At 43.1% G+C, this 25,796-nt stretch overlaps 3 protein-coding genes across 4 annotated transcripts; 2 read left to right on the top strand and 1 right to left on the bottom strand.

Annotated features, from left to right (window-relative positions):
* Positions 1 to 972: 972 nt before the first annotated feature.
* Positions 973 to 8,005, top strand: LOC101938381 (olfactory receptor-like protein COR8). 2 transcript variants are annotated; one of them, XM_065579076.1, is made up of 2 exons: positions 973 to 1,455; positions 7,076 to 8,005. In XM_065579076.1, the coding sequence occupies exons 1-2, from the start codon at positions 1,444 to 1,446 to the stop codon at positions 8,003 to 8,005; spliced, it is 942 nt and encodes a 313-aa protein (XP_065435148.1). In that variant the 5' UTR covers positions 973 to 1,443. The 2 variants fall into 2 exon arrangements, with proteins under 2 accessions (XP_065435148.1, XP_005315348.3); XM_005315291.4 differs by lacking the exon at positions 973 to 1,455 and having other exon boundaries at positions 7,067 to 8,005.
* Positions 8,006 to 17,258: 9,253 nt separating this feature from the next.
* LOC135977925 (olfactory receptor 5AR1-like) lies at positions 17,259 to 18,197 on the top strand. The gene has a single exon (XM_065579078.1). It carries the CDS (start codon positions 17,262 to 17,264, stop codon positions 18,195 to 18,197), a length of 936 nt encoding a protein of 311 aa, XP_065435150.1. The 5' UTR covers positions 17,259 to 17,261.
* A 2,651-nt stretch (positions 18,198 to 20,848) lies between these two features.
* On the bottom strand, positions 20,849 to 23,319 carry LOC135977924 (olfactory receptor 5AR1-like). The gene is made up of 2 exons (XM_065579077.1): positions 23,006 to 23,319; positions 20,849 to 21,817 (listed from the first exon to the last, which is right to left on the bottom strand). The coding sequence occupies exon 2, from the start codon at positions 21,791 to 21,793 to the stop codon at positions 20,849 to 20,851; it is 945 nt and encodes a 314-aa protein (XP_065435149.1). The 5' UTR covers positions 21,794 to 21,817; positions 23,006 to 23,319.
* Positions 23,320 to 25,796: the final 2,477 nt, after the last annotated feature.

Raw genomic sequence — 25,796 nt, 5'->3', positions numbered from 1 at the left:
TCTAATAATTTATCCCAGCTTGATTCAAATCTAACCCTACCTGCTGATGAAAGCTGGCATTTACTGAAAGACTTTGAAGGATTTACATTAGTAAAAGGACGGAGTTTTAAGGTGAAGTGTTTATTGCTATTTTATAAAGCCAAGACAGATTCCCGGGAGTTTTCAGATCTCTTGATGACAGAATCGCACAATTAAGTAACTAAGACTCACGTTGCAGCCAGACATTTTGGGTACAGACTAATTGCCCTCAGATCTATTGTTCTGTTGGGAGTGGGGGTGCGAGAAGAGATTTTTACTCACATGCCCACTATTTCTATTCCCGTTTTCTTGCACAAGGATCATTGATCTTCCGCATTTGGGTGGAAGGAGGCCCAAAATAAAGCTCCAATTTCTGATTCTAGTCTATATAGTCTTATATCACCATCATATCTGAGCACCGACCAGCAGTGTATTAAGTGACATGATCATTTGTTCTCACTTCTTCTCCCCATTGTTCCTGGGGAATTCTGTACCATTGCACAGTGCAGAATTCACACCACATTAACATTCTGTGCAGAATTTCCTCCCTTTCCCCCAGATTTGGCATTGCAGAGCTGCTGGCTGCCACTAGGGGCCGCTGGACCCAGCAGAGTCCAGCTCCCAGCTTGCACACAGGAGATGCTGCCAGGGTAGGGAAATGGAGATGAAGGGCTCCTGGTACACCCTGAAAGGAGGAGGTGACATGCAGGAAACTCCATACAAGCACAGGGCCCAGCATCAGGTTGTTTCTCCCTCTGGCTCCCTGGACTTTGGAAAGGGAGGGGTGTGAGTGTCTGGGCTTGGAAGGCTGCAGCTGGGCTCTGGGGGATGGCAGGGGGTGCAGGTGTCTGGGCCAGGGGGGCCCTGTGGCTGGCAGGTATTCTGAAAAATTACCAAAATAATTGAAACCGGTGTGATTATATAGTGTTATTGTGACAAATTAAATACGCAGAATTTAAAAATATTGTTTTGTTGCAGAATTCCCCCAGGAGTACCCCATGGAGAAAGCTCTGTCCAGTGGAGTATATTGTTGTGGTTGAGGTTTTTATTATTATTATGATTATTATGATCTGGTTTGCACAGGTTTTACATAGATGGAACTCCAGGGGATTTCAATGCAGTTCCTCTTGATTTGCATCTGTTTATAGCTGTTTAAGAGAGACCTGAATCAAATCTGACTTCAGATTTCAGTTTTCAGTGTAACGGCCTCGACACCCGCCTGTCACGAGCACCCCCTCTCTGGCCGATAAGTGCCTACGGTCACTCCGTTTGGAATGGGGCAGCACCCACTGGTTCAGATTCTCTCTTTAGAAGGACTTTGGTCTGCAGAAGCATTTGGATTCACCGGTCTTTTTATGAAATCCTGGATAAACACATAGAAATTGCCAGATTGGATCAGACCTGAGCTCCATCTAGTGCAGTATCATGTCTCTGATAGTGGCTAGTATCAGAGGTTTCAAAAGAAGGTTTAATAACCTTCAATAGGCAGGTGTGGAATAATCAGCCCTTCCCCACATCCTGCCATGATCTCTAATAATTAGAGATTGGTTTAAGCCCTGAAGTGTGATGTTTAGTATCCCTTAAGCAACCGCATCCATACACTATGCCATATAAAGCTGTCAAATCCCTCCAGTTTCTTTGCAGTTCTGCTTTAACAGCTCTCCTAGGATCTACAGACATTTCCCAACTTCTCAGCTCACCCAGAATAAGAGCTCAGACCAGCAAGGTACTGAGCTCGCTAACCCCAATCCAAGGAAACATAAGCACATGCTTAACATGCTTTAGACTGTAAGAAGCCCCATTGAAATCAAGGACTCTGGGGCTCTGGTCTCAGTTTGCACCTCCAGTCGCTACTGTAAAACTAATAACATTGAGCTACGGGCAAGTTTCAACCACATGCCAGGCTCCTTCTAGGATCCTTTGATTTTATATGTATGACCCAACAGGGCTCTCCTCAGGAATGGAGAGATTGAAGTGGTCTGAGGTATCACAGCCTAAACCCTAGGCCCGCTGCCTTTCAGACCCATGACGCCCAGTCAAACATTTCCCCTCTTTTCCATGCAATTTGCTCCCTTCTGCCTCCTACTGCTGCCACTCCCTTTCTTAGGGTTACCATATTTTGTGCCTCCAAATGGAGGACACTCCACGGGGCCCCGGCTCCGCCCCCAGCCCCGTCCACGCCCCCGCCCCAACTCCGCCCCTTCCCCAAAGTCTCTGCCCCCTCCCCTGCTTCCCGCAAACATTTGATTCGCGGGAAGCCTGAAGCAGGTAAGGGGAGTGTGGGGGGAGGAGGCGCGGCCCCGGCTGGCCCCCCTGGCGACTCCAGCCTGGGTCGGCTCGGGCCCTGGGGTGCCGGCCCCGGCCCCCAGCCGACCACCCCCGGCCCACCCAGCACTGCCGGCCCCCAGGCCCCCGGCCGAGCACCCCCGGCCCAGCCCCCGGGTCCCCGGCCCAGCACCCCCGGCCCGCCCAGCACCCCCGGTCCCCGGCCCGCCCAGCACCCCCGGTCCCCGGCGGCCAAGCACCGCCCAGCACCCCCCGGCCGCCTGGCACCGCCGGCCCGGCGCACCGCCCGGCGCACCCCCCGGCACCGCCGGTCCCCGGCGGCCCCCGGCGGCCCGGCGCACCACCCGGCACCGCCGGCCCGGCGCACCCCCCGGCCGCCCAGCACCGCCGGTCCCCAGCGGCCCGGCGCACCCCCCGGCACCGCTGGTCCCCGGCGGCCCCCGGCGGCCCGGCGCACCCCCCGGCCGCCCAGCACCGCCGGCCCCATGCCGGCCCCGGGCCAGCCCCCGGCCCAGCGGCGCCGGATTTTCCCGGACATGTTCAGCTTTTTGGGATTTCTCCCCGGACGGGGATTTGAGTCCCAAAAAGCCGGACATGTCCGGGAAAATCCGGACGTATGGTAACCCTACCCTTTCTGCCCTCACCCAAACACCGTGGAGTTTTCATCTCACTCCCCTGCCCCCAACACAGCTCAGACCCAGGGCAGGGGGAAAAGCAATTCTAAAGGCTGGGGAGCCTGCTGCGTGGCCTACAGAAGCAGCGGTATCCTAGAGCTGAGAACTGTGCAGGGAGAGGAAGGGGGCAAAAAACAGAGCCATACCCAGCTACTAGCACCAGCCATCTTAACAAAAAGCATCACTTAACCCATGACAGAATCATAGGACTGGAAGGGACCTCGAGATGTCATCAAGTGCAGGCCCCTGCACTCATGGCAGGACCAAGCACCATCAAGAACATCCCTGACAAGTGTTTCTCTAACCTGCTCTGAACAATCTCCAATTATGGAGATTCCACAACCTCCCCAGGCAATTTATTCCAGTGCCTAACCACCCTAACGATTAGGATTTTTTTCCTAATGTCCAACCTAAACCTCCCTTGCTGCAATTTAAGCCCATTGCTTCTTGTCCTATCATCAGAGGTTAAGGAGAATAATTTTTCTCCCTCCTCCTTGCAACAACCTGTTAGGTATTTGAAAACTGTTATGTCTCCTCTCAGTCTTTTCTTTTCCACACTAAACAAACCTAATTATTTCAATCTTCCCTCATAGGTCATGTTTTCTAGACCTTTAATCATTTTTGTTGCTTTTCTCTGGACTCTCTCCAATTTGTTCCCATGTTTCCTGAAATGTGGCACCCAGAACTGGACACAATACTGCAGTTGAGGCCTTATTGCAGCTGTGTAGAGTGGAAGAATTACTTCTCCTGTCTTGCTTACAACACTCCTGCTAATGGTGGATTGTCTGTCACTTGAAGTCTTTCCAACTGGGTATCTAGCTAAAAGATGTGTAAGAGCTAAAAAAAATAATAATTATGGGCTTGATACATAAATTATTGGGCAAGGTTTTGTTATGCAGGAGGTCAGATTAGATGATCACATTGACCTCTTCTGGCCTTAAACTGTATGAAAAATCAGATTGACCCAATCAGGGGCAGTAAATTGTAAGGCATTATTAGGCACTAATTGTAAGGGTAGGGTGATTGCTTGGCATCTACACAGAACAAAGTTACAGTTGTTTGTTTGCTGTAACTGCGCTTTTTCCATAGTTTAACATGTCTGGATTTCTTTTAAGCCTAACTTTGACACTGAATTCACTGAGTGCTCCCTACGGAAAGAGACTGAGCCATTCCTTTGCAGTTACACTGCTCTTGAGACTTCTTCCTGTGGCTTCGCAAAACAGCGAGAGCTTTCCGTAAAACTAAGCAAAGGCAAATAAACAAATCTACGTAGCATGTTAGGGCACCAAGGAGGGCATTGTAATGAGCCCCTCTGTGCCTGGCTTGAGACTGTAATTGGAGGTGTGACTTCAGAGACTTGATCTCTAAATGACACAGAAATGAATATATAAAGGTATTTGGTGCCCTAACATGATCCCTTAGGGATGAAGAGTGATTGAACTCTCTCTTCCACCAGTAGCTATGATACAATACTTCTTTCCTTCAGTGGAGGTGGGATAGCTATTTTCCTTCAGTTCTGATTCCTGGACATAACTTTCCATTTTCTCCATTTACTTGGAAATGTGCTGTTTTTGCAACATTTTTGCAACTTGAGACAGACATTGTTCATTTTTCTGTCTCAGGATAAATTACAGGGGCAATGGATATGGTTCATGGAAGACCCTGAAAGGTCCAGATGGATATTAAGTAAGAATCCGGTATTATACATAGAGATGAATATGAGTTACACACTTCAGATCTGGAATCAGATTCAGATCCGACTTCTGCAACCTTTGAGGATTTTCAGATTCTGGGCTTTGGCTACAGCCAATTATAGAGATATGTCAGGGCTGTAATTTATTGTTGTTGTGTTATCAATTAGAGGTCAATGCCCCACTGTACTAGGTTCTCTGGAAACACATAGTAAGAGAGAGTTCCCCCCCTCAAGAGCTTACAGTCTATTAAACAAGACAGAAGAGGGTGGGCGAAAGGAAAGATTATTACCCAAATTTTACAAAGAGGGAATTGAGGCAAAGAGGAAATCTTTGCTTTGTCCAGAATCACATAGGAAGCCTGTAGCAGAGCCAGGAATTAATGGCCGATCTCAGAATCGTGCCCCTAGTGCCAGTCTGACCATTATCCAGTGTTGTGTGTGCGTGTGAGTGGGGGAGGGGGGAAGATGGACACTGGGATCCGGTGGGTTCTGGTGTGGCCGATCTCGAACCATAAGGGGGAAATAACAATAATTATTTGCACTGCAGCAGCCCCAGTCATGCCCGTGTTTGTTTGAAAAATGTAACCAATGGGTAGCATTGGAAGGGCGGAGGTGGTAGATGACACTGCAATAGCAGATGAGCCTCACGGTGTTGATAGCCTGTGAAGGGCCTTGGATTGAAAACAAGCTGGTTGTGTTTGATAAAATGGGGAAGGGGAAGCCAGAAGAAGGAAACAAATGGAGAAAGTCTCACTTTTGAGGCGTTACATAGTTTTGCCTTCATGTCTCTTCAGCCTTATTTCTTCTTTCTTTCTCTCTCCACTCTCCCCACACTCCTCTTCTATACAGCAATTTCTCCTTTTATCTCATTCTCTCACCTGTGGCTTCATGCAACCCCCCTATGCTCCCTCTTCAAGCATCCTCCCTCCCCCTCCTTCAGATCCTTGCCTTGCACATTGCTTTCCATTGTCGCTTCTGTGCCAAAATTATTTCTTCACCATTTCCCACCTGTATCATATTCCTGTGTCACGGCGAATGACCTAGAGAGATGAAGGACCTGGCAGTGTGTACCACTAGTAGGCATAAGAAATTGGGACTGGAGTCAAGTGGCCAGAAATCTCCTAGAGCAAGGATAGCATAGATTGAAGGCACAGTTGCCAATTCTCATGATATTTGGTGCTTCTCTTAAAGCCCCAGGTCCTTCAGTCATGTGATCAGTTAAGAATCTCCGATTTTTTTTAAGTATGTTTCTAGCCCTAAGGGTTGCTAAGAAAAGCTTGAAAACGTGACTCTCTCCAGGGCCCAGAAACATTGTTCCATTGCAATTTGCTGACTGAGTGAAATTGGGACATTTCGTGAAGAAGGGCCAATTTCACTGCAGCACCATGGAATTGAGGAAACTCTGCCTGCATCCGAATCCTGCCTGGTTTCTGCTAGTTCACCTGCCCAGCTCCTTTGCAACCTGCCCAGTGGCCTGCTAGCAACCTCAGAGCTTCCAGGGGCTGGGAACATCCAAAATTGTCAGTGTCCATGACTCCAGGGATCCGTTCCCTTTTTCAGAAACTTTTCAAAAACCGTGGGTTTGTTCCTAAACCAAATTCTGAAAAATAAAAATCTTGCACAAAACAGAATTATCCTTCCTGCCCCATCTCTAAACCCCGTGTGTATTATTTTTTAAAGATCTCAAGATTTTAAGCCAATTGCATGATGTTTGGAAGCCTAATTCATGGTTTTCAAATGCTTGAGATTAGCAACACTGCCAGGGGATGTATTACAAAGCAGTAGTAACCAAGTGACTAGGACATAACAGACATTGTAGTCATCTAAAAGGATTATCTGGAATAGGGTGACCAGATGTCCCGATTTTATAGGGACAGTTCCGATTTCTGGGTCTTTTTCTTCTATAGGTTCCTATTACCCCCACCCCCGTCCCGATTTTTCACATTTACTGTCTGGTCACCCTAATCTGGAAGGATTTAAAGTATGAGTGCTTTCTAATTTACCCTCAGTGAGCAGACAATATAAAGTACCAAGCTCAAACTCAAACACATGCCAGGCATATTTCATTGGAGAACATTTGTGATAATGGACATGAATCTGGAAACTCCCTATGGGGAACTTGATGCCTAATTCCAGTCAATTTTATGGAGACTTGGATGTCTAAATCTCCTAGACAGCCTTGAAAATCTCAGCCCTATTAAAAAGTGAGTGTAAATCTAAAGGTCCATCCCAACTCTTCCCAGACATCACGGCGGCTGGTTTCCTGTAAGATATTCACTACCCACATTCAAGCCCGGCGGTGTCATTCAGATTTAATTCATGCCATGAAATTTCCTTCTTCCATGCTGCTCACTCTTGTTATCCAGCAGGTATGGTTTCATGCACCCCTGTATAAATGGCTGAGGGCAATCACAGCATAGTGACCCAGTTCATCCTCCTGGGGCTGACGGATCGTCAGGAGCTGCAGATACCCCTCTTCGCGGCGTTCCTGGTGATCTACATTCTTACGCTGGTTGGGAATCTTGGGATGATTGTGTTGATCAGGGTTGATCCCCGACTCCATTCCCCCATGTACTTCTTCCTCAGTAACCTGTCTGTGGTTGACCTCTGCTACTCCTCAGTCTTCGCTCCAAGGATGCTGGTGAATTTCTTAGTGGGGAGTAAAAGCATTTCTTACTCTGCCTGTATTGCCCAACGCTTCTCTTTCGTCGTGTTTGTGACCACAGAAGGGGTCCTGCTGGCCGTGATGGCATACGACCGCTATGTAGCCATTTGTAACCCTCTGCTCTACACCGCTGTTATGTCTAAGAGAGTCTGTATTCATCTAGTGGCCAGCTCATATGTAGGGGGGCTCATGAACTCACTGACCCACACATGTGGCTTGCTGAGGTTGTCGTTCTGCGGGCCCAACATCATCAATCATTACTTTTGTGACACTAACCCATTGCTGAAGCTTGCCTGCTCTGATAATCACATCAATGAGATTTTGCTTGTAACATTCTCTGGAGTTATTGCCATGGCCACCCTCCTGTTTGTCATAATCTCTTATCTGTACATCCTCTTCTGTATCCTGAGGATCCGCTCCGCCAAGGGCAGGCGCAAAGCGTTCTCCACCTGTGCCTCTCATCTGACAGCTGTCACCATGTTCTATGGACCTGTGAGCTTAAGCCACATACAACCCAGTTCCAGCTACTCACTGGAACAGGAGAAAATCTCTGCTGTGTTTTATACCCTGGTGGTCCCCATGTTGAACCCCCTGATCTACAGCCTGAGGAACAAGGAGGTAAAGGATGCTCTTAAGAGGGTGATAGACTGGAAAAACATTCTCAGCTAATTTGTCACCATGACAATTCCAGTCAATTGAGAAGAACAATTGGAAGAAGGGTAGGAGTATGGTCTATGTGTTACTGCCTTGATTTGTGTACCACAAATGTTGTACAAGAATTAAATGAAACTCAAAGAACTGATGTGGCATGTGGAAATTATGTTTTACAATTGCTTGAGAGGAACAATGTTACCTAATGTCCTGTCATTATGTGGCTGTTGGAATATAGACACCCTTCCTTGTTTCTTGACCATTAATCTATTTGAAATGGTGCCCTGCAAGGTTATCTGAGATGAAAAATAAAATAAACTTGCTTCTAGGTTTAATTTCTTAATGTGTTGCTTTAATTAATGCTCAGTATGTAACTTGCACTATGAGAATTCAAAGCTTGTGCTCTCGTTAGTGTCTGGGCCTCATACGGGCTGCCACATTTGATCTCTATCCCCTTTAGAACAGCCCTTAACGTAGTTGAAGACTGTTATCAGGTCCCTCCTCAGTCTTCTTGTCTCAAAACAAAACATGTCCATTTTTTTAAAACTTTCCTAATAGATCAGGTTTTGTAAACCCTTTTTGTCATTTTTGTTGTTCCCCTCTGGACTCTCTCCTATTTGCCCACGTCTTTTCTAAAGCGTGGCTCCCAAACCTAGACACAGAACTTCAACTGAGGCCTCACCAGTGCCAAGCAGAGCCAAACAATCACTGCCTTGGTCTTACACACAACACACCTGGTAATACATCCCAGACAGCCCTTTTCACAACTGCAGCTCATTGTTGGCTCATACTCAACTTGTGACCCACTTGAACTCCCAGATCCATCTCAGCAGCACTTCTCCTAGCCAGTTACTCCCCACATTGTATTATGCATTTGATTTTTCCTTCTAGAGTGAAGTACTTTGCACTTGTCTTTATATTGATCACATCTATATTCATACTAGTGCTATATCCATCTATTCTTAACCAGTGTTATCGTATATACTTAGGCTTGGAAGGAATAGATTTTTCTCAATAAATGTTGGTCATTATTGATTTCATCATATGCACACAAACCATGAAAAAAATATTGCCATCAGTAATAATTGAAATTTACAGATAGGCAGAATGAGAAAAACTGCAGCTTGAGAATGTATTAGAGTTTGATTTAAGGATATTTATTTTGTATATTTTGACATGTGATGTTGACAATTTGTGTTTTAACAGTTATAAAGCTTTAACTTTTTGAATCTCAGTGTCGGCTGTCATTAACAAAATTATGTCTGACCTCCCATTGTCTGATCCCCCATAATTTCCCGCAATTGTAAAGATTTAAACATTTAAAATAAAAAAGGCTTAAAAATAAAACATTGATATTATCAATTAAAATTCTAAAAAACTTAAAAATCAAATTCTGACAAGGCTCTAGCAACTTGTTATTCAGCTTTATTCTCAATCATCTTGTTGTCACCTTGTGTTGCTCCCCATCTGTTTGTCATCTGTACCGTTGTCTCTTATTTTCAGCTTAGATTACAAGCTCCTTTGGCCAGAGGTTGTTTTTTTGTTATATGTTGGTACAGCACCTAACAGAATGGGGTTGGGATTAAGCCCAATACTAATGAATTAATGAAGTAGTATCAATAATAATGCTCATGTAATGTTACTCCCACCAATGCTATATATTTCAGAGGGGTAGTCATGTTAGTCTGTTTCAGCAAAGAGAACCCAGAAGGTTCCAGCCCACGATAGCTCATGCCCAAATACATTTAGTAGTCTTTAAGGTGCCACAGGACTCCTTGTTGTCAATGCCAAATAGTGATTTTATAGGTTTACTTACACCAATGCTATAAATTGATCATATATTTTAAGGGCTAGAAAGGACAATGACATCGTTTAGTCTGACTGTATAACTCAGGTCACAATTCTATACAGTTACCCTCTGTATTAAGCCCATTAACTGGCATTTATTAAGTGTATCTTCCAGAGAGCCATCGGGTCTTGATTTCACAGCAGCTGTAGCTGGATAAACCGTCACTTCCCATGGTAGTTCATTCCAGCCATTAACCACCCTCACTGTTGAAAATATGAGCCTCGTGACTAATTTGAATTGGGATAGTTTTACTCTGAGCAACACGATATATTGTTCATTAGAACTGGGGGGAGAGGGGAGTTGGACCAAAATACTTTTTTTCTGAGCAACGCAGATTTGGGTTAACTGAAATATTTTATGAATCTGTGTCAAATGAAATTAATTGTTTTGCTTTGATCTAAAACCTCAGAAAAAGCTAAAAGGTCTAAATATTTTAAGTTTCCCATTTAAAAGACTTTTTGTTTCAAAATTTACTTCAATTTTATTTAAAAAAATAACAATTGCAAAAACACCAACTGATCAAACAAAACATTTCATTCAACTTGTCAGTCAGCCAAAAAAATTGAAAAAAAAAAAAAATCAATTTGGGTCAACCAGAAACTAAGTTTTTCATTTATGTTTCAGACTAGCCAGCAACCCAAGAAATCAGCTATTCACAGAGCTCTTTTGATCATACATTTTTTTTTCTCATCATTGCTATACACTGATTAGCCCTATTCTCACCACTGACACAATTCTATTGCGTTAGGAACCGGACTCTACAGCTAGCTAATGTAACTCCCTACATGGCCACATAGAAGAATGCCATTTTCTGGTTTAGTTTAATCCAGTAAATTAAGAGTGTCCATACCAGGAGCTATTCAGGAATAGCCCTAGTGCCTTAAATTCACATATTACCTTGCTCAGGAATAGCTTCCCAACGCAAACAAGCCCCTGTTCTCACCAACACTGATTTAGAGCTTTACTTTCACCCCTCCATGCAGAGGTGGGACACTGAACAGCAAGGTTTAGCAGTGGGGAAATGAATTTATTTGATGTTTTTCCATCCCGAAGAACCCGATACAATTGAGCAAACATTCTGGTGTAGCTGAATATGCATTTTTCTCTGAAAAAAAGTTTCAGCCAAAGAATTTTGGCCAGCTGTAGTTAGGATACTTTCTACCCCAGGGAAATGCCTTACACTTAAACTCTGCGAGGTAGACTTGAGCCAAGGGATAATAGAGTTTAGCCCGTTGTGATTAATGGTGAGAGGACATAAATCCACTGAAGCACACTCAGATGCAACTTCCTCCGGGATTCAAGAGTTGACCTGCTACCCAACCCCATTCATGGGGGTTCTTTTTATCTTGCATTAATAAAGTTTCAATGAAAAATATTAGAGCACAATATTGGATCAATCATATAATCATAGGCCTGGAAGGGACCTCGAGAGGTCATAAGTCCAGTCCCCTGCATTCATAGCAGGACTAAGCACCATCTAGAATATCCCTGACAGGTGTTTGTCCAACCTGCTCTTAAAAATCTCCAATGATGGAGATTCCACAACCTCCCTAGGCAATTTATTCCAGTGGTTAACTACCCGGACAGTTAGGAAACTTTTCCTAATGTCCAACCTAAACCGCCCTTGCTGCAATTTAAGCCCAGTGCTTTCTGCACTGGAAAATACTGATTAGTCAAAAACGAAATATTCTTGTGGGAAAATTCCAGTTTCAATGAATTACTCATTTTAAAAAAATTGAAAGAAAAAAGAAGCTTAAAATTGTCTAAATGTTCATTTTTGACATTTTCAAAACGAAAAGTTGCCTTTTTTTAGTTCAAAATTAATGTTTCAAAATGTTAATTAGCTAATTATTTTGTTTAATGTTCATTTAATTTGAACTATTGGAACAAAATATTTTGATTGATCAAAATCAACTTTCCCCCAGCTTTTTGGTTTGTGGAAAAAAGGAAAATATCAGCTTTGGGGATGGGACATTTTTAAAATCTCCCAAATTTTCATGGGACAGGAAAACCATTTCCTGCCCAGGTTTAATCTTTGGTTCCAAACTAAAATAATCCACTCAGTGAATAAACAAGCATCTCCCCCAGCCTCCAGTAGAAGAGGTTTTATACTGTATTCAAACCTGAAGCCAATTCCTTATGGAAAATTTCCATATAATTTTATTAGAAAAATATGTCAACGTTCTATAATATTCTTACACCAACTGTAACTGAGCATGCGGCTGTATCCAGTCAATGAGTGTTATGAATTGTGGTATTAATGTTAACGGAATACATGGGCCAAGCAGCTAGCTACTTTGCAGGGCCCTGGGGATGTTCCAGTGGGAAGTAGAAACTGATGGGCTCTGGTATTTTGTTTTAATGCAGTCTCCTGTTTCCCTGAACTCAGGAGGGCCTAAGAAAGAAAGGACCAATTTTTTTACTTTACCACCCCCAGCTTATGTAGCCGCAGTGACAGAAGCTCTCTCTAGATTTTTCCGGGGTTATGTTGTGCTCATGCCTACTGCTTGGCTTTCTCACTTTTTAGTTAGTTGAGATGGTCTAGAACTGTTATTAATGCTGCTGTTGTTGTTGACGTCTGATCCTGCTTTTTAGAAGACAAAACAAGATAAACAAACACAAAAAGGAAAAGACAAGAACAGCAAAGATAGAAAATGCAGCTTCTGTCTGTAGTGTTAACTTTCACTGCCGTGTCACTTCTGGAGAAACACAGGGATGGGACACAATCTTATTAGCCACTCTGCTCAGGTTATTGCAGGCCAAGAAATGATCTGTGGAAACTGGTGTCCCATATTGCCTGTGCGAAGAATGATATAAATTCTTCATCTAGCCATCAGTCCAGAGACACAGAACATGCCAACTGAGATCAAAAACTTTATCAAATATATGTCACAATGTACTCCTGGCAATGGTGGGGCTACCAGTTGAGAATTTCTTTGATTCAGGGCAATGGGGGCAGCTCATCTGGAAACTAAAAGAAGGAGAATACAGAAGACACTTGAACTTATGCCCAACTATTGGAGACAACAAATCTTTGTGATTATCCCCAATCTCCAGAAGGACGTACAGGATTTTTAATTATCTCATTTCTGCCTCGGCTGTGATTCTGAGTCTTGAGGTGCTGTCCCTAATGGCCACTGAAGCAAATATAAATACTCTGTATCATCAACACGCCAGTGTTTAGAGAGAAGAATGAAATAGCTCTCTCTCCGCTGGTAAGTCTCATGAGTATGGCTCCAACAGAAGTGGAATAAACATTATCTCTGATTATTCTTTTGAAGTTAGATTTTTCTGCACTCTGATTTTTGGCTATTTCAACCTTGTTTATTTTGTTTTTTCTTTAGCATAAAATACAGTTTCCTGACTGTTGGAGATATTTATTTTGGCAAGAACAAAATAGAGTAAGGGAGAAAATTGAAAATAAGGCATTTGGATGTCTAATATTTGATGTTTTGTGTAACTTATTCAGTCGAAAAGACTTTCACTTTTCCTAAAGTGCCAAGAATTCTGACTTTTTTTGAAAGTGGATTTATTACTGGTTTAAGGGCATGGAATGACTTCCATAGGGCTGGACGTTCTCAGTCTATACACAGCATATGTGCAGCCTAAATCAGACCCAGAACATCCATGGTCTTCAGATATTCTCCGCCGGTCAGAATTCACATTGGGAGGAAGGGAAAACAGGGACGAGTCCGTGGGAAGGGTGCAAAGCGCTTTCCTCACGGTGCCTGTTCTGAGACCAAAAATAGGATTTCAATTCCAATAGCCTCCAACAGCCCCTTAGCCAGCAATGGGTCAGATCTCAGAATGGCGTCAGTCAGTTCAGCTCCGTTGGAATTAATGGGTCAAAGTTTCAGCTGGTGTAAGTGGGCCATAATTCCATTGAAGTCACTGTAGATTGGAGCCATGTAATTAATCTATCGAATCTGTCCCCACTCACCCTTATATCTATCTACTTAATCATCCAAAAAAGGATTTGACATAGGTATGAATATTAAGAATATTTGTATTTTACAGTGGAATGGCAACAACGTTTAAAGATAAAAAACCTCAGGCTTTGGGACATGGGGCTTGATGCAGGTTACTGTCTAGACTGAGGAGGAAACTTCCCCCAGAACCATGTTATTCCATAATGCTTATGATGGTGGCTTGCACCTAACTCTGAAGCATACTGTAATGACTATCACAGTGAAGAAATAGATCATTAGGGGACCTGTTCTGGAAATTCCTGTGTTCTGTATATTTAATTTAAATAACTTAACTTTTTAAACCCCTGACGCAGGTAACATGACAGAAGGAACTGGCGGGATTGAGAGCAGTTTGTTTAATAAATAGGAATTACCCAAGCTATTTTCAGGTAACTTTCTATCTAGACTAAAAATCCGAAACAGGAATGATACTTCACTGCCATCGGCATACGTCTCATATTAATTTCAGCAACATTGCTGACCGCATACTGTTCTCATGCACACAGATATGCACCCAGAGTCGCTCAGCTGAAGTAATTGGGCTAATTAAGAGGTAAGAACATAACATAAGAACATAAGAACGGCCGTATCAGGTCAGACCAAAGGTTCATCTAGCCCAGTATCCTGTCTACCGACAGTGGCCAATGCCAGGTGTCCCAGAGGGAGTGAACCTAACAGGCAAGGATCAAGTGATCTCTCTCCTGCCATCCATCTCCATCCTCTGACAGACAGAGGCTAGGGACACCATTCCTTACCCGTCCTGGCTAATAGCCATTAATGGACTTAACCACCATGAATTTATCCAGTTCTCTTTTAAACTCTGTTATAGTCCTAGCCTTCACAACCTCCTCAGGTAAGGAGTTCCACAAGTTGACTGTGTGCTGTGTGAAGAAGAACTTCCTTGTATTTGTTTTAAACCTGCTGCCTATTAATTTCATTTGGTGACCCCTAGTTCTTGTATTATGGGAATAAGTAAATAACTTTTCCTTATCCACTTTCTCCACATGACTCATGATTTTATATACCTCTATCATATCCCCCCTTAGTCTCCTCTTTTCCAAGCTGAAGAGTCCTAGCCTCTTTAATCTCTCCTCATATGGGACCCGTTCCAAACCCCTAATCATTTTAGTTGCCCTTTTCTGAACCTTTTCTAGTGACAGTATATCCTTTTTGAGATGAGGAGACCACATCTGTATGCAGTATTCGAGATGTGGGCGTACCATCGATTTATATAAGAGCAATAAGATATTCTCAGTTTTATTCTCTATCCCCTTTTTAATGATTCCTAACATCCTGTTTGCTTTTTTGACCGCCTCTGCACACTGCGTGGACATCTTCAAAGAACTATCCACGATGACTCCAAGATCTTTTTCCTGACTTGTTGTAGCTAAATTCGCCCCCATCATATTGTATGTATAGTTGGGGTTATTTTTTCCAGTGTGCATTATTTTACATTTATCCACATTAAATTTAATTTGCCATTTTGTTGCCCAAACACTTAGTTTTGTGAGATCTTTTTGAAGTTCTTCACAGTCTGCTTTGGTCTTAACTATCTTGAGCAGTTTAGTATCATCTGCAAACTTTTCTTGAAGCAAATGGAGATCATAATGGAACGTATCAAACACCCATTTGCTGGGAGTCTGTCTGTATCATCGCTTTCAGAGAAAATGTTGTGATCAGAGCTGGTCAGGTATGTTCCCACTAAACACATTTTTCATCACTCATTCATCAAAACTGGAACTGTTTGCAGGAAAGGATTGGTTTGGGCAATTTTTTTCAACATTTTTGGGGGGGAGCTTATAAATTGTTGAAATGTTTTTGTTTCAAAATAAAAAAAAATCCATTTTCATGATTCAACGTGAAAAGTCATTTTGAAATTTCAGCTAATTGCAGCTAAAAAAAATGTTTGCAACCAAACCAAAATGGTCTAGAATGTATCCAAATCAAATATTTCAATTGACCGGAATTTAGTTCTTCTCCTGATTTTTGGTTAGCAAAAAATTTCAATGTTTTGACTCCGTCACAATTCAAGACAGGAAAAACTGTCAATATCTCAAAAATTGTCATGGGATAGGAAAACCATTTCCTGCCCTGTTCTGCTCGTGTTCTGGGGCAATGGCTGTCATGTATCAATGCATCAGAGTTACGGGGAGAGCTTAATCACAGAAGCATTTTCTATCCAGTGTGCAGTCTCTGTCCACTCAGGCTGACCAGTGCTATCAGACAACAGGATGTGAGGCCAGGCTCTGGTTTATCTTCAAGCCAGTTGCCCATGCAGCTCTCTGCACGCTCTAGCTAACCCATCCCTATCACCCAGGGAACACTAGTGGTACCATTCTCCCTGAATTCTGCCTATGTGCTTCCATTTTCTGTCAGTGCTTGAGACCTGCCCAGGTCTACACCCAGACAAGAACTTGTCAGTGCCTAGTGCTGGATAAGCCAAGACCAGCAGCTTGCAGACTAGGTTGCCTGATACCATAGCACATTCCCTGCTGAATCTACACGGAAAAGGCTTTTAGTCTATGCCAGCTAAAAGCATCACTGCCATGTAGAAAGATTTGCAGTGTGTGGGAGAAAATAGTTATAATGCACATCTGCAAAAAGTATGTGTTACCCCTGTGGGTTTATAACAGATCTCTGTTATAGATGTCCACTGTTAGGGGTCTAAATCCATATTTAGTTAATGCATTTAAACTGGCCTGTGTTTTCAATAGAGCTGTGTGAATAACATATTTTTTGGTTTGTAACAATTTCAAAAAGTCAGAAAAAATCATTTTGGGTCATGGAATTTATTTGAAATTTTCAGCAAATGTTAAAGTAAAAAAAATCAGGGTCAAACAGAATGTTTCAGGTTAAAAAAAAGTTTTGTTTTCCTTTTGAGCATTTTTAAATGATTGTTTAATTTAAAAAAATGAAGGATATGTTGAAACTTACAAGTCATGTAAACTAAAAAGATTTTGGTGTTTCTGAATCTGCATTTCTCCTGGAAAAAAAATGCAATTGAAATTTCTTTCCAGGTCTAGTTTTCAAAGGGGAGGAGTCCCAGAGCTCCCAATGATGGCCGTGGGATCAGGAACAGAAAAGCAGGGCTAGTGAATGAACTCTAGACCATTCACTTGTCTCTCTGTATATTCATTGACTTTCCTTTTCATACGGAACATTACCTTTCTTTGTTGCCTCTGACTGTATAGGCTATCAGGTTGGATGCACTTTAATACACAGTATGCGCTAATTCTCAGCATGACAAAGCCTGAGATGTAGTGGACAGTGTGAATGTAATGCAAACAGTGTATTCCCTAGGATTGTCCCCTGATGTATTCCCACTGCCTCGGGTTGGTGCAATATTTCACGAGGGAAGTCAGAATGAGTGTGGAGGATCCACTCTTGGTCTTTTCTTGGCTCCTGTTTAATTGCACATTTCACTTTTCCCCTGTAAAGGAGATCATGGTTGGAAGAAATGGCGGAGGGAAATCACACCGTGGTTATAGACTTCATTTTCCAGGGATTCATGGATCATCCGGAGCTTCAGGTCCCCCTCTTTGTGTCGTTCCTAATGATCTATGTTATCACCTTGGCGGGGAATCTAGGGATGATCATGTTGATCAGGTTCAACTCCCGACTCCACACCCCCATGTACTATTTCCTCAGCAATTTGTCTCTTGCCGATGTTGGTAATTCCTCGGTTGTTGCTCCTCGGTTGCTGATGACTTTTGTGGTTCAGGCCAAACCCATTTCCCTCGCTGCGTGCGCAGCACAGTTTTTCTTTGTCTGTAACTTTCTGACCAATGAAGCTTGCCTGTTGGCGGTAATGGCATATGATCGCTTCATAGCCATCTGTAACCCCTTGCTCTATAGCGTCGTCATGTCAAAGAGACTTTGTGTATTACTAGTGGTTGCTTCGTACATATGCGGCTTTGTGAATGCAGTTGTTCAGACTCCATTTATATTTACCCTGTCCTTCTGTGACTCCAATGTCATCAACCATTTCTTCTGTGACATCCCCCCAGTCCTTAAGCTGTCCTGCTCCGACACCCACATCGCTAACATGGTGCATTTCACCTTGTCCAGTATAGTGGTCATGACTACTATTCTCATTGTACTATTCTCCTACATGTACATCCTCATTGCCATCCTGAAGATCCACTCTGCCAAGGGCAGATGCAAAACCTTCTCCACCTGCGCCTCCCACCTGACGGCCGTCACAATTTTCTACGGGACTGTGATCTTCATGTATTTACGACCCAGTTCCGGCTACACCACAGACCCAGACAAGATCATCTCTGTGTTTTATATACTCATAATTCCCATGCTGAACCCCCTGATCTACAGCCTGAGGAACAAGGAGGTGAAGGACGCCTTTAGGAAGATGATAAACAAGAAGTTTTGTTCATAGTTAATATAATTATTGGGATTTGTGCTTATCAATAAACAAGTGGTGAATAAATAGTGAATTCTCTGTGTCATAGCTCTGATTTCCTTTGTTTTAACTGTATTCTGTGGCTTCTTCCAAAAACAAAACAAAACAGAAAATGGAATCCAGGCCTGTTCATCTTGGAAATTCAGTTTCCTAGGTTCAGGAATGACCAAGAGGCTGCAAAGATCACTATTGAAAGGGAGCATTTGTCACAGACCCCCTTCAGCTCACCTTGCTGGATACCCACCAGCTTGTGTTGAGGGGAATCCCAGCTTGGATCCCCAGATGTTTTAAGCTGCCAGAGACTGAATGGAGCCAGTCACTGCTGCAGTCTCTGGGTTCCTAGGCACACAATCAGGGTGCAGGTCCTCAGCCTAGCGCCCTTTCTGGAGAGCTAGAACCTGCTATCTAGCTGGCTAGTCCCTGGGCTCAGGGGTGACTGTTCAGACTCTGCCGTAGCTTAAACACTGCCTGTCCTAGAATGCCACCGAACAGTGTGAGCCTTGTGGGTTACAGCTGAACTCTCCCACAGGGCCACACAGTATGTGCAAAGAATGTAACACAGAGAGGGACACTCTGAACCAGAATCTAACACTGTAGAGCTAATACTCCACCAATAAAGCACAAGCCCATTTAGAAAAGGACACACATCCTAACTTCAATGGACCTCACCAGCTCATCCTTTCCTTGGGAGTCCCCTTGGGTAGCCGTCTGTGTTCAGACAGACTGCTCCTCTCCCTCCTCATCTAGCTCCTACAGGCAGCTCCTCTCAGTTCTAGCTGGTCAAACATGGCCAGGTAGAGCCCAAATAGAGCAGCTTCTGCCCTTTTATAAACATCTTACTCTGTCAGGTGACCTCATGATCAGCCTCTTCCGATGACCAGATACCCCTACCAGGCAACCGTTCCATTTCTTCCCCATCAACTGAAAGTTTAGGTGGAAAATTTTCAACCACGCCCAACAAGGAACAGATCCAAAGCTCATTGAAGCCAATGAAAAGACTCCGATTGACTTCAGTCAATATTGGTTCAGACTGCAGGAGTTTAAGTGGGGATATAAAGGCACCAAACTCCCATTCCAGGGAGTTGTCCAGGGAACTGGATGTCTAACTGCTCATTGAAAATGTGTATTTGCTCATGGGCAGTGGTTGATTGCACGATGGGGTTTCCAATCCTGTACCGGTATTAACGTGTTGAAAGGAAAATAGTCCTTTTATGTTATGGCACTATAGCGTCATTCCATTTTGTACATATATGGAAAAATCATAAGCAGTATTCCTAGGAGCACAAGAAGTGGATTTAAGTGATCGATGATTCAGGCAAAACTTCCTTGGACTAACCAGAGCATATCCAGTATGAATATTCAAATGTCACTGTGTGTAGGAAGCTTGCTAGTGCTATGAATATTGATAGCCCCATCACACTAGTACTTCATAATGTGTACTAGTACATCACAATCGTACATCATTATAAATTGATTGGACTACATTCATTCTTGATCTGTCCCCATATCATTCTCTCAAGACAAGGGAGTTACTTCAGGGACGAACCTGTCTCACTGTTTACAAAGTCCAAAGAAAGCCAAACAAAGCAGACCATTGATATACACCTCTACCCCGATATAATGCGACCCGATATAACACGAATTCAGATATAACGCGGTAAAGCAGTGCTCTGGGGGGGCAGGGCTGCATGCTTCGACGGATCAAAGCAAGTTCAATATAATGCGGTTTCACCTAAAACGCGGTAAGATTTTTCGGCTCCTAAGGACAGCGTTATATTGGGGTAGAGGTGTAATTTCAGGACTGCCAGAGAAACTCTTTCATAGGTTGGAGAGAAGATAAATAAACAAAAGCCCTACATAAAACAGCAACAGTTTTCAATGAGTAAAACCAGTGGTTCTCAACATTCTCCAGCCTGTGACCCCATGTTAAACAGAAAAAAAGGTTTGAGATCCCTCTTAAGTTTTGGGATGCTCCCCTTCCATCTAGCTGTGAAGACAGGGCAGCTGGTTGTGATGACTGGAAACAACCTCCTCTGTTGAGAACTCAGGAGTAAAACAATGTCCTCTTCATGTCGGCATGATGCAGCGGTGAGAGAAGATACTCTGATTTGGTGCAGGCTAGCTCTGCATGATGAAGGTCAACTCTGCATTATTCAGACTAAGTCCCTAAGCTCACCAGAGAGGACTTTTCTGGGGAATTTATCATTACACATTCCGAGAACATGGCCGATCGACCTAAGCTGAGCTTTGATAATCGTTACCTCAGTTCTGGTTGCTTTGATTCAGTATGTTTAACAGTGCCCTCCACTGGGTGAAATCTCAGAACCGAGGAAGGATACATACAATCTTCTCATCCTCTCACCGGAACTCCAACCTGGCCTAAAACATAACAGGCAACAGCAATTGTCCTTTAAGCCAAATGTCAGAGCATCTTGCTGATTCTGCATAGTGTCACAGACCCTCATTCATGGATCTTAAAAACAGCAATTTCTAATATTGTATTTGACTGGGTTCCATTATATGATTTTCTGTACATCACATGGAGTGGCTGAGTCATAGAAATAAGGATAATGATACAGAGAACTCACTCTTATTCCATCTACTGTTTATTGGTTAAAATATAATGATTATAATGACCAATAAAAAATCTTCTTGTATATCACCCTTTTAAAGGCATCATTTACCTCCTTGTTTCTCAGGCTGTAGATCAGGGGATTCAACATGGGGATCACAAGGGCATAAAACACAGAGGTAACCTTGTCTTGGTCCACCACGTAGCTAGAACTGGGTCTTAAATATATACATATCAGCGTCCCATAAAACATAGTGACGACTGTCAGGTGGGAGGCGCAAGTGGAAAAGGTTTTGCGTCTCCCCTTGGCAGAACGGATCCTGAGAATGGCCAGAAGGATGCACATGTAGGAGATTAGGACACCCAGGAAAGTAGTCGTGACAATTACAGTAGAGAAAGTGAAAAGTACAAGGTCAGTGACATGGGTGTCAGAGCAGGACAGCTTCAGCATGGGGGGCACATCACAGAAGAAATGGTTGACAACATTGGAGCTGCAGAAGGACAGACTGAATATAAATAGAGTTTGCACAATTGAATTCACAGAGCCACATACATATGTACCAGCCACTAACAGGACACAGTGTCTCTTGGACATAATGGCTCTGTATAGCAGTGGATTACAGATAGCTTTAAAGCGGTCATACGCAATCACAGCCAGGAGGCAACATTCATTGGTCACAAAGAAACAGACGAAGAATAGTTGTGCCGCACACTCAATCAAAGGAATGGTTCTAGTCTCTGCTAGAAAGGTCATTAGCAACCTGGGAGCTATGGCAGTGGAATATCCAATATCTACAATGGACATCTGGCTTAGGAAAAAGTACATGGGGGTATGAAGTCGGGTTTCAACCATGATTAACGCTATCATCCCAAGATTCCCCATCAGGCTGACCACATACATCACTAGGAACAACATAAAGAGGGGGATCTGTAGATCTGGATGATCTGTGAATCCTACGAAAATGAACTCGGTCACCGTGGTGTGGTTTCTCTCTGCCATTTATTCCAGAAACGCTCTCCTCTGCTGGTGAAAAAAAAAAAAAGATTAAAATTAATCACTGGCCAATAAAGTACTGAGTACAGATCCCTCATAATCCCTGTGATTGTTTCTGGGAAACGGTGTATAAACGTAAGAAAGCTGAAATACATCGAAGGACACTCCTAGGGAATGTTCTCTTTGTATTCCCCACATGCTTTCCATTACAGATAGGACATGTTCCAGCTACAGAAATATTGTGGACTCTGTGTTAGGGTGACCAGATGTCCCGATTTTATAGGGACAGTCTCAATTTTGGGGGCTTTTTCTTATATAGGCACTTATTACCCCCCACCCCCATCCCAATTTTTCACACTTCCCCTCTGGTCACCCTACTCTGTTTTAATGTGTATGAAACCATCCAGTGGGTCAAATCTTCTATAAAATAAGAGATATATAGATTGGGAGTGTTTAGTTTAGAAGGGAGGCAAATAATCTATCAATGTATGCAAGTAATCAATGTTTATTCCTGGTCATTGATTTTCTCTTCCTAATCAAAATGACCTCAAAGGGCACAAGTGATGCTCAGTGCCCCGTTTATATAGGTGCCTAAATATAGATTTAGGGCCTAATATGAGGCAGCCCCAGTGAAAAAGTTTGGTATCACTAAAGTGTCACTGTCCTATTGGAGTCAGTGTATGTTTTACAGACATTCTTTGTAACCACGTGCATTATTTTTTCTCCCTGTTACAAATCCTCCTAGAGGTAATAACACTTGTAGGTGGTGTGGACTGTAACTGATTCTATGATTACTTTTGACTCAGATTCACAGAGCCTCGAAATGAGAAAATGCATCTCCTAGGGATAAATACTAAGTTAACCTGTGGAACTCCTTGCCAGAGGATGGTGTGAAGGCCAGACTATAGCAGGATTTAAAAAAGAACTAGATAAATTCATGAAGGATAGGTCCATCAACAGCTATTAGCCAGGATGGGCAGGATGGTGTCTCTAGCCTCTGTTTGCCAGAAGCTGGGAATGGGTGATGGGATGGATCACTTGATGATTCCCTGTTCTGTTCATTCCCTCTGAGGCACCTGGCATTGGCCACTGTCGGAAGACAGGATACTGGGCTAGATGGACCTTTGGTCTGACCCAGTATGGCTGTTATGTTTCTATGGAATTTCACTGCTACATGCACAAAGATGCTCAAAAGATAATAATAATGAGATTTCTTACCAGTCATGGTGTAGGTGTACACGCAGTAAATTCCATTGTGGTTTGTATTTGGTGGAGGAAGATATGGACTGGTTTGACTCCTCATTAACCAATTGACTTCAGCTGAACTATACATTCACACTTGTGTGACTGAGATCAGAATCTAGCCAGTGACATGGTAACGCAATGTGAGATGTGTGCAGATGGGACCAAAGCATCTCATGTCCGACTGTAATCTTTAGGATAGAAAGAAAATGAGTTGGAGATAATTTGTGAGTTTCCTAGTTACTGGAAAAACATAGGTCTCTGGATTCTGCATATTCCCTCTGTCTTTACACCTGTGCTAGACGAGTAAAAAGAAATGAAATTATTTTTAGAAAATATAGGGAACATAGGAATTTCCATACCAGATCAGACAAATGATGCATCTAATTGAGTATTGTCTATGCATTAGTAGTCTTTGTTGTGTGCTTCAGATAAAGGGGCAAAGCCCTCACAGTAGGAAGTTATTCAATAACATGCCTATAGGGGTATTTTCACCCCACATCCAGGCAATTAGCGGTTGCCTCGTGCTCTGAAGCATGAAGGTTTACATCCCTTGCAAATGTCTGTATCATACCTAATGTAACTGTTCTTAATATTTATACTATGAATCAACCTCTCCCCCACCCTCCGAAATAAAACGTACCAAAAAAAAAAAAAAACCTGCTCAAAAGACTTTATTAAGGTTGGAAAGTTCCACAATTGAAAATTAGGAAATGCCAGATTTGTGGTTGCCCATGCAACCTTAATTCTGCCCTCGTGGGTGTTTGCATTATGATAGTCTTTAATTACATTATCACAGGCTGTTTTTTCTTAGAACCACTGGATCCCTGCCTTGTTCAGTGTATAGAACAGACTAACTCTTGGGTGACTGAGTAGACAACCTAAATGATGTTCTGTTAATATAGTTTTGCATATGTAATTTCCTGGGTTTATAAAAAGGCAAAACTCAATTCCATCACAACACCTCCATTCTGCATCCTCTTGGTTTGCACCTGTAACCACCTGCAGTGCATTACAGACTTCTACCACTTGCACTACAGGCCTTTGCAAGAGCAGGCTGTTTTCTTATAGCTGACCGGGGAGATGGGTAGGATCTGTGGGGCGCCTGGCCCAGTATTCTGCCTCTCTCTTCCTCTGGGGAAGCTAGGGGAGAGCCTGCCCACATAAAATCCCCAGAGACGGGAATGAACCACTGGGCCACGTATGTAATGCAGAGGTGGCGCTCTCCTGCCCCAATCAACTCTGGTTGAGCAGGTCCAGAAGCAGTCACTATTCCAGGTGCAACATTGTCAACATCTGCTGCTTTTTTTGGTGGTAACACGGGCCCATCTGTTTAGAATACAGGTATTATACTGGCAGGAAGCTCAAATTTTGCTCACAACTGAAGCAAGAAAGGGGTGACAGTGGTTGTCAAAAGCTATAACTCAGCTAAACCTGAATAGAATTTAATGGGGAAAAAACAAAAAACAACAAAACCAAAAACGCTCTTCTCAAGTCTGAGGGCTTTCTCCCAACTGAATTTCAAAAACTTGCTGCAAACAATGGAGGTGTTTTAGCTTCTCGAAAACAAGACTGCAAGGAGCTGTGAGAATGGAAAGTGCTCGGTAACCTAATACAGGGAACCCGACCAGCTCCCCCAGTAGTAAATGCTGGATTCTTTTTTTTATTATTAAATATAGAGCTGATAAAGGTGCTTGATCGTGTAACCCTAAGCTCACACTTCATAGTTCATAGTTCTCTGTCCCCCTCCAGAGGCTGGACCACACAGAGCTAACACAAACAGATATTTTAAACCAGGTAGTTCATTTTTTTAGATCCCGAGGTCCTGGGCTTGATCCCCAGTGTCAATGACAGAACCGAAAGTACTGAGTTACAAGTGATACTAAGCGGAGACAGAAATATTATGTTCCTCCCCAGAACAGGCACACAACCAGGTGTGTGACAGAAAGTTTTCTGAGGACTCTGTCTGGTCCTCTTACCTGCTGGTGTGCATCAGCCTTGCCCTGCAGACTGTCAGGAGGAGATGTACTATTGTAGACTGGAATCTTGAGTTGACTTTAATTTATGCTGTACCCATTCTGTGTGTAAATAGAGAACTTCAGTTCTTCAAATGGTCACTCCAGCACCAGATCTGCTCTAGAATTTTTGAGCTAGCACCACAATTCATCATGCAAAAGAACACATTTGAGACTAAATAAATGAGATGGCAAAATAAGACATAAGAAAACAAGAGATTATATTTTATGGTTTTCTCTGTCTGCTATTTATCTTACACTATTTGGTTTTTCTGCAAATAGATACCGTCAACATAAGCAATCCTGTAGCATCATGTACCTTTTTCCACTGTGTTTTATTCTGAAGCAGAAAAGCCAAAAATAAATATCAAGCAAAATATCTGAAAAGCTGATGACAGGGAATCTAATTTAACGTCTAAAAGATCGAGAGAATATTTATTCCTAGTCTGTCAGAGCTGAGTGGATTAAGCCGACCTGTGGAGAAAGAGGTGTGTTATCACCGATCCCAGTAGAATGGTGTGTGGCTGACACAAGTGATTCTTATTTGGATCGGTGGCAACTTGGGACAAAATCCCTGAAGCAGCATGAACCTCAGAAGAGATAGTTAAAATGTCTTTTATGTCTCCTGGAGGTTGGGGATAATAAATCAGAGTCCAAAGTAGAACAGCTCCAACAGGAGAGACTGAGGGAGAACCACACCAGAATATCCCATACTTCAGCGGCTAGAGTGCCCACAGGAGAGGTGGTCAAAT

Source organism: Chrysemys picta, unplaced genomic scaffold (assembly GCF_011386835.1).
Source record: "Chrysemys picta bellii isolate R12L10 unplaced genomic scaffold, ASM1138683v2 scaf79, whole genome shotgun sequence".
Classification (NCBI taxonomy): Eukaryota; Metazoa; Chordata; order Testudines; family Emydidae; genus Chrysemys; species Chrysemys picta.
This window is presented reverse-complemented; position numbering and strand designations above follow the sequence as displayed.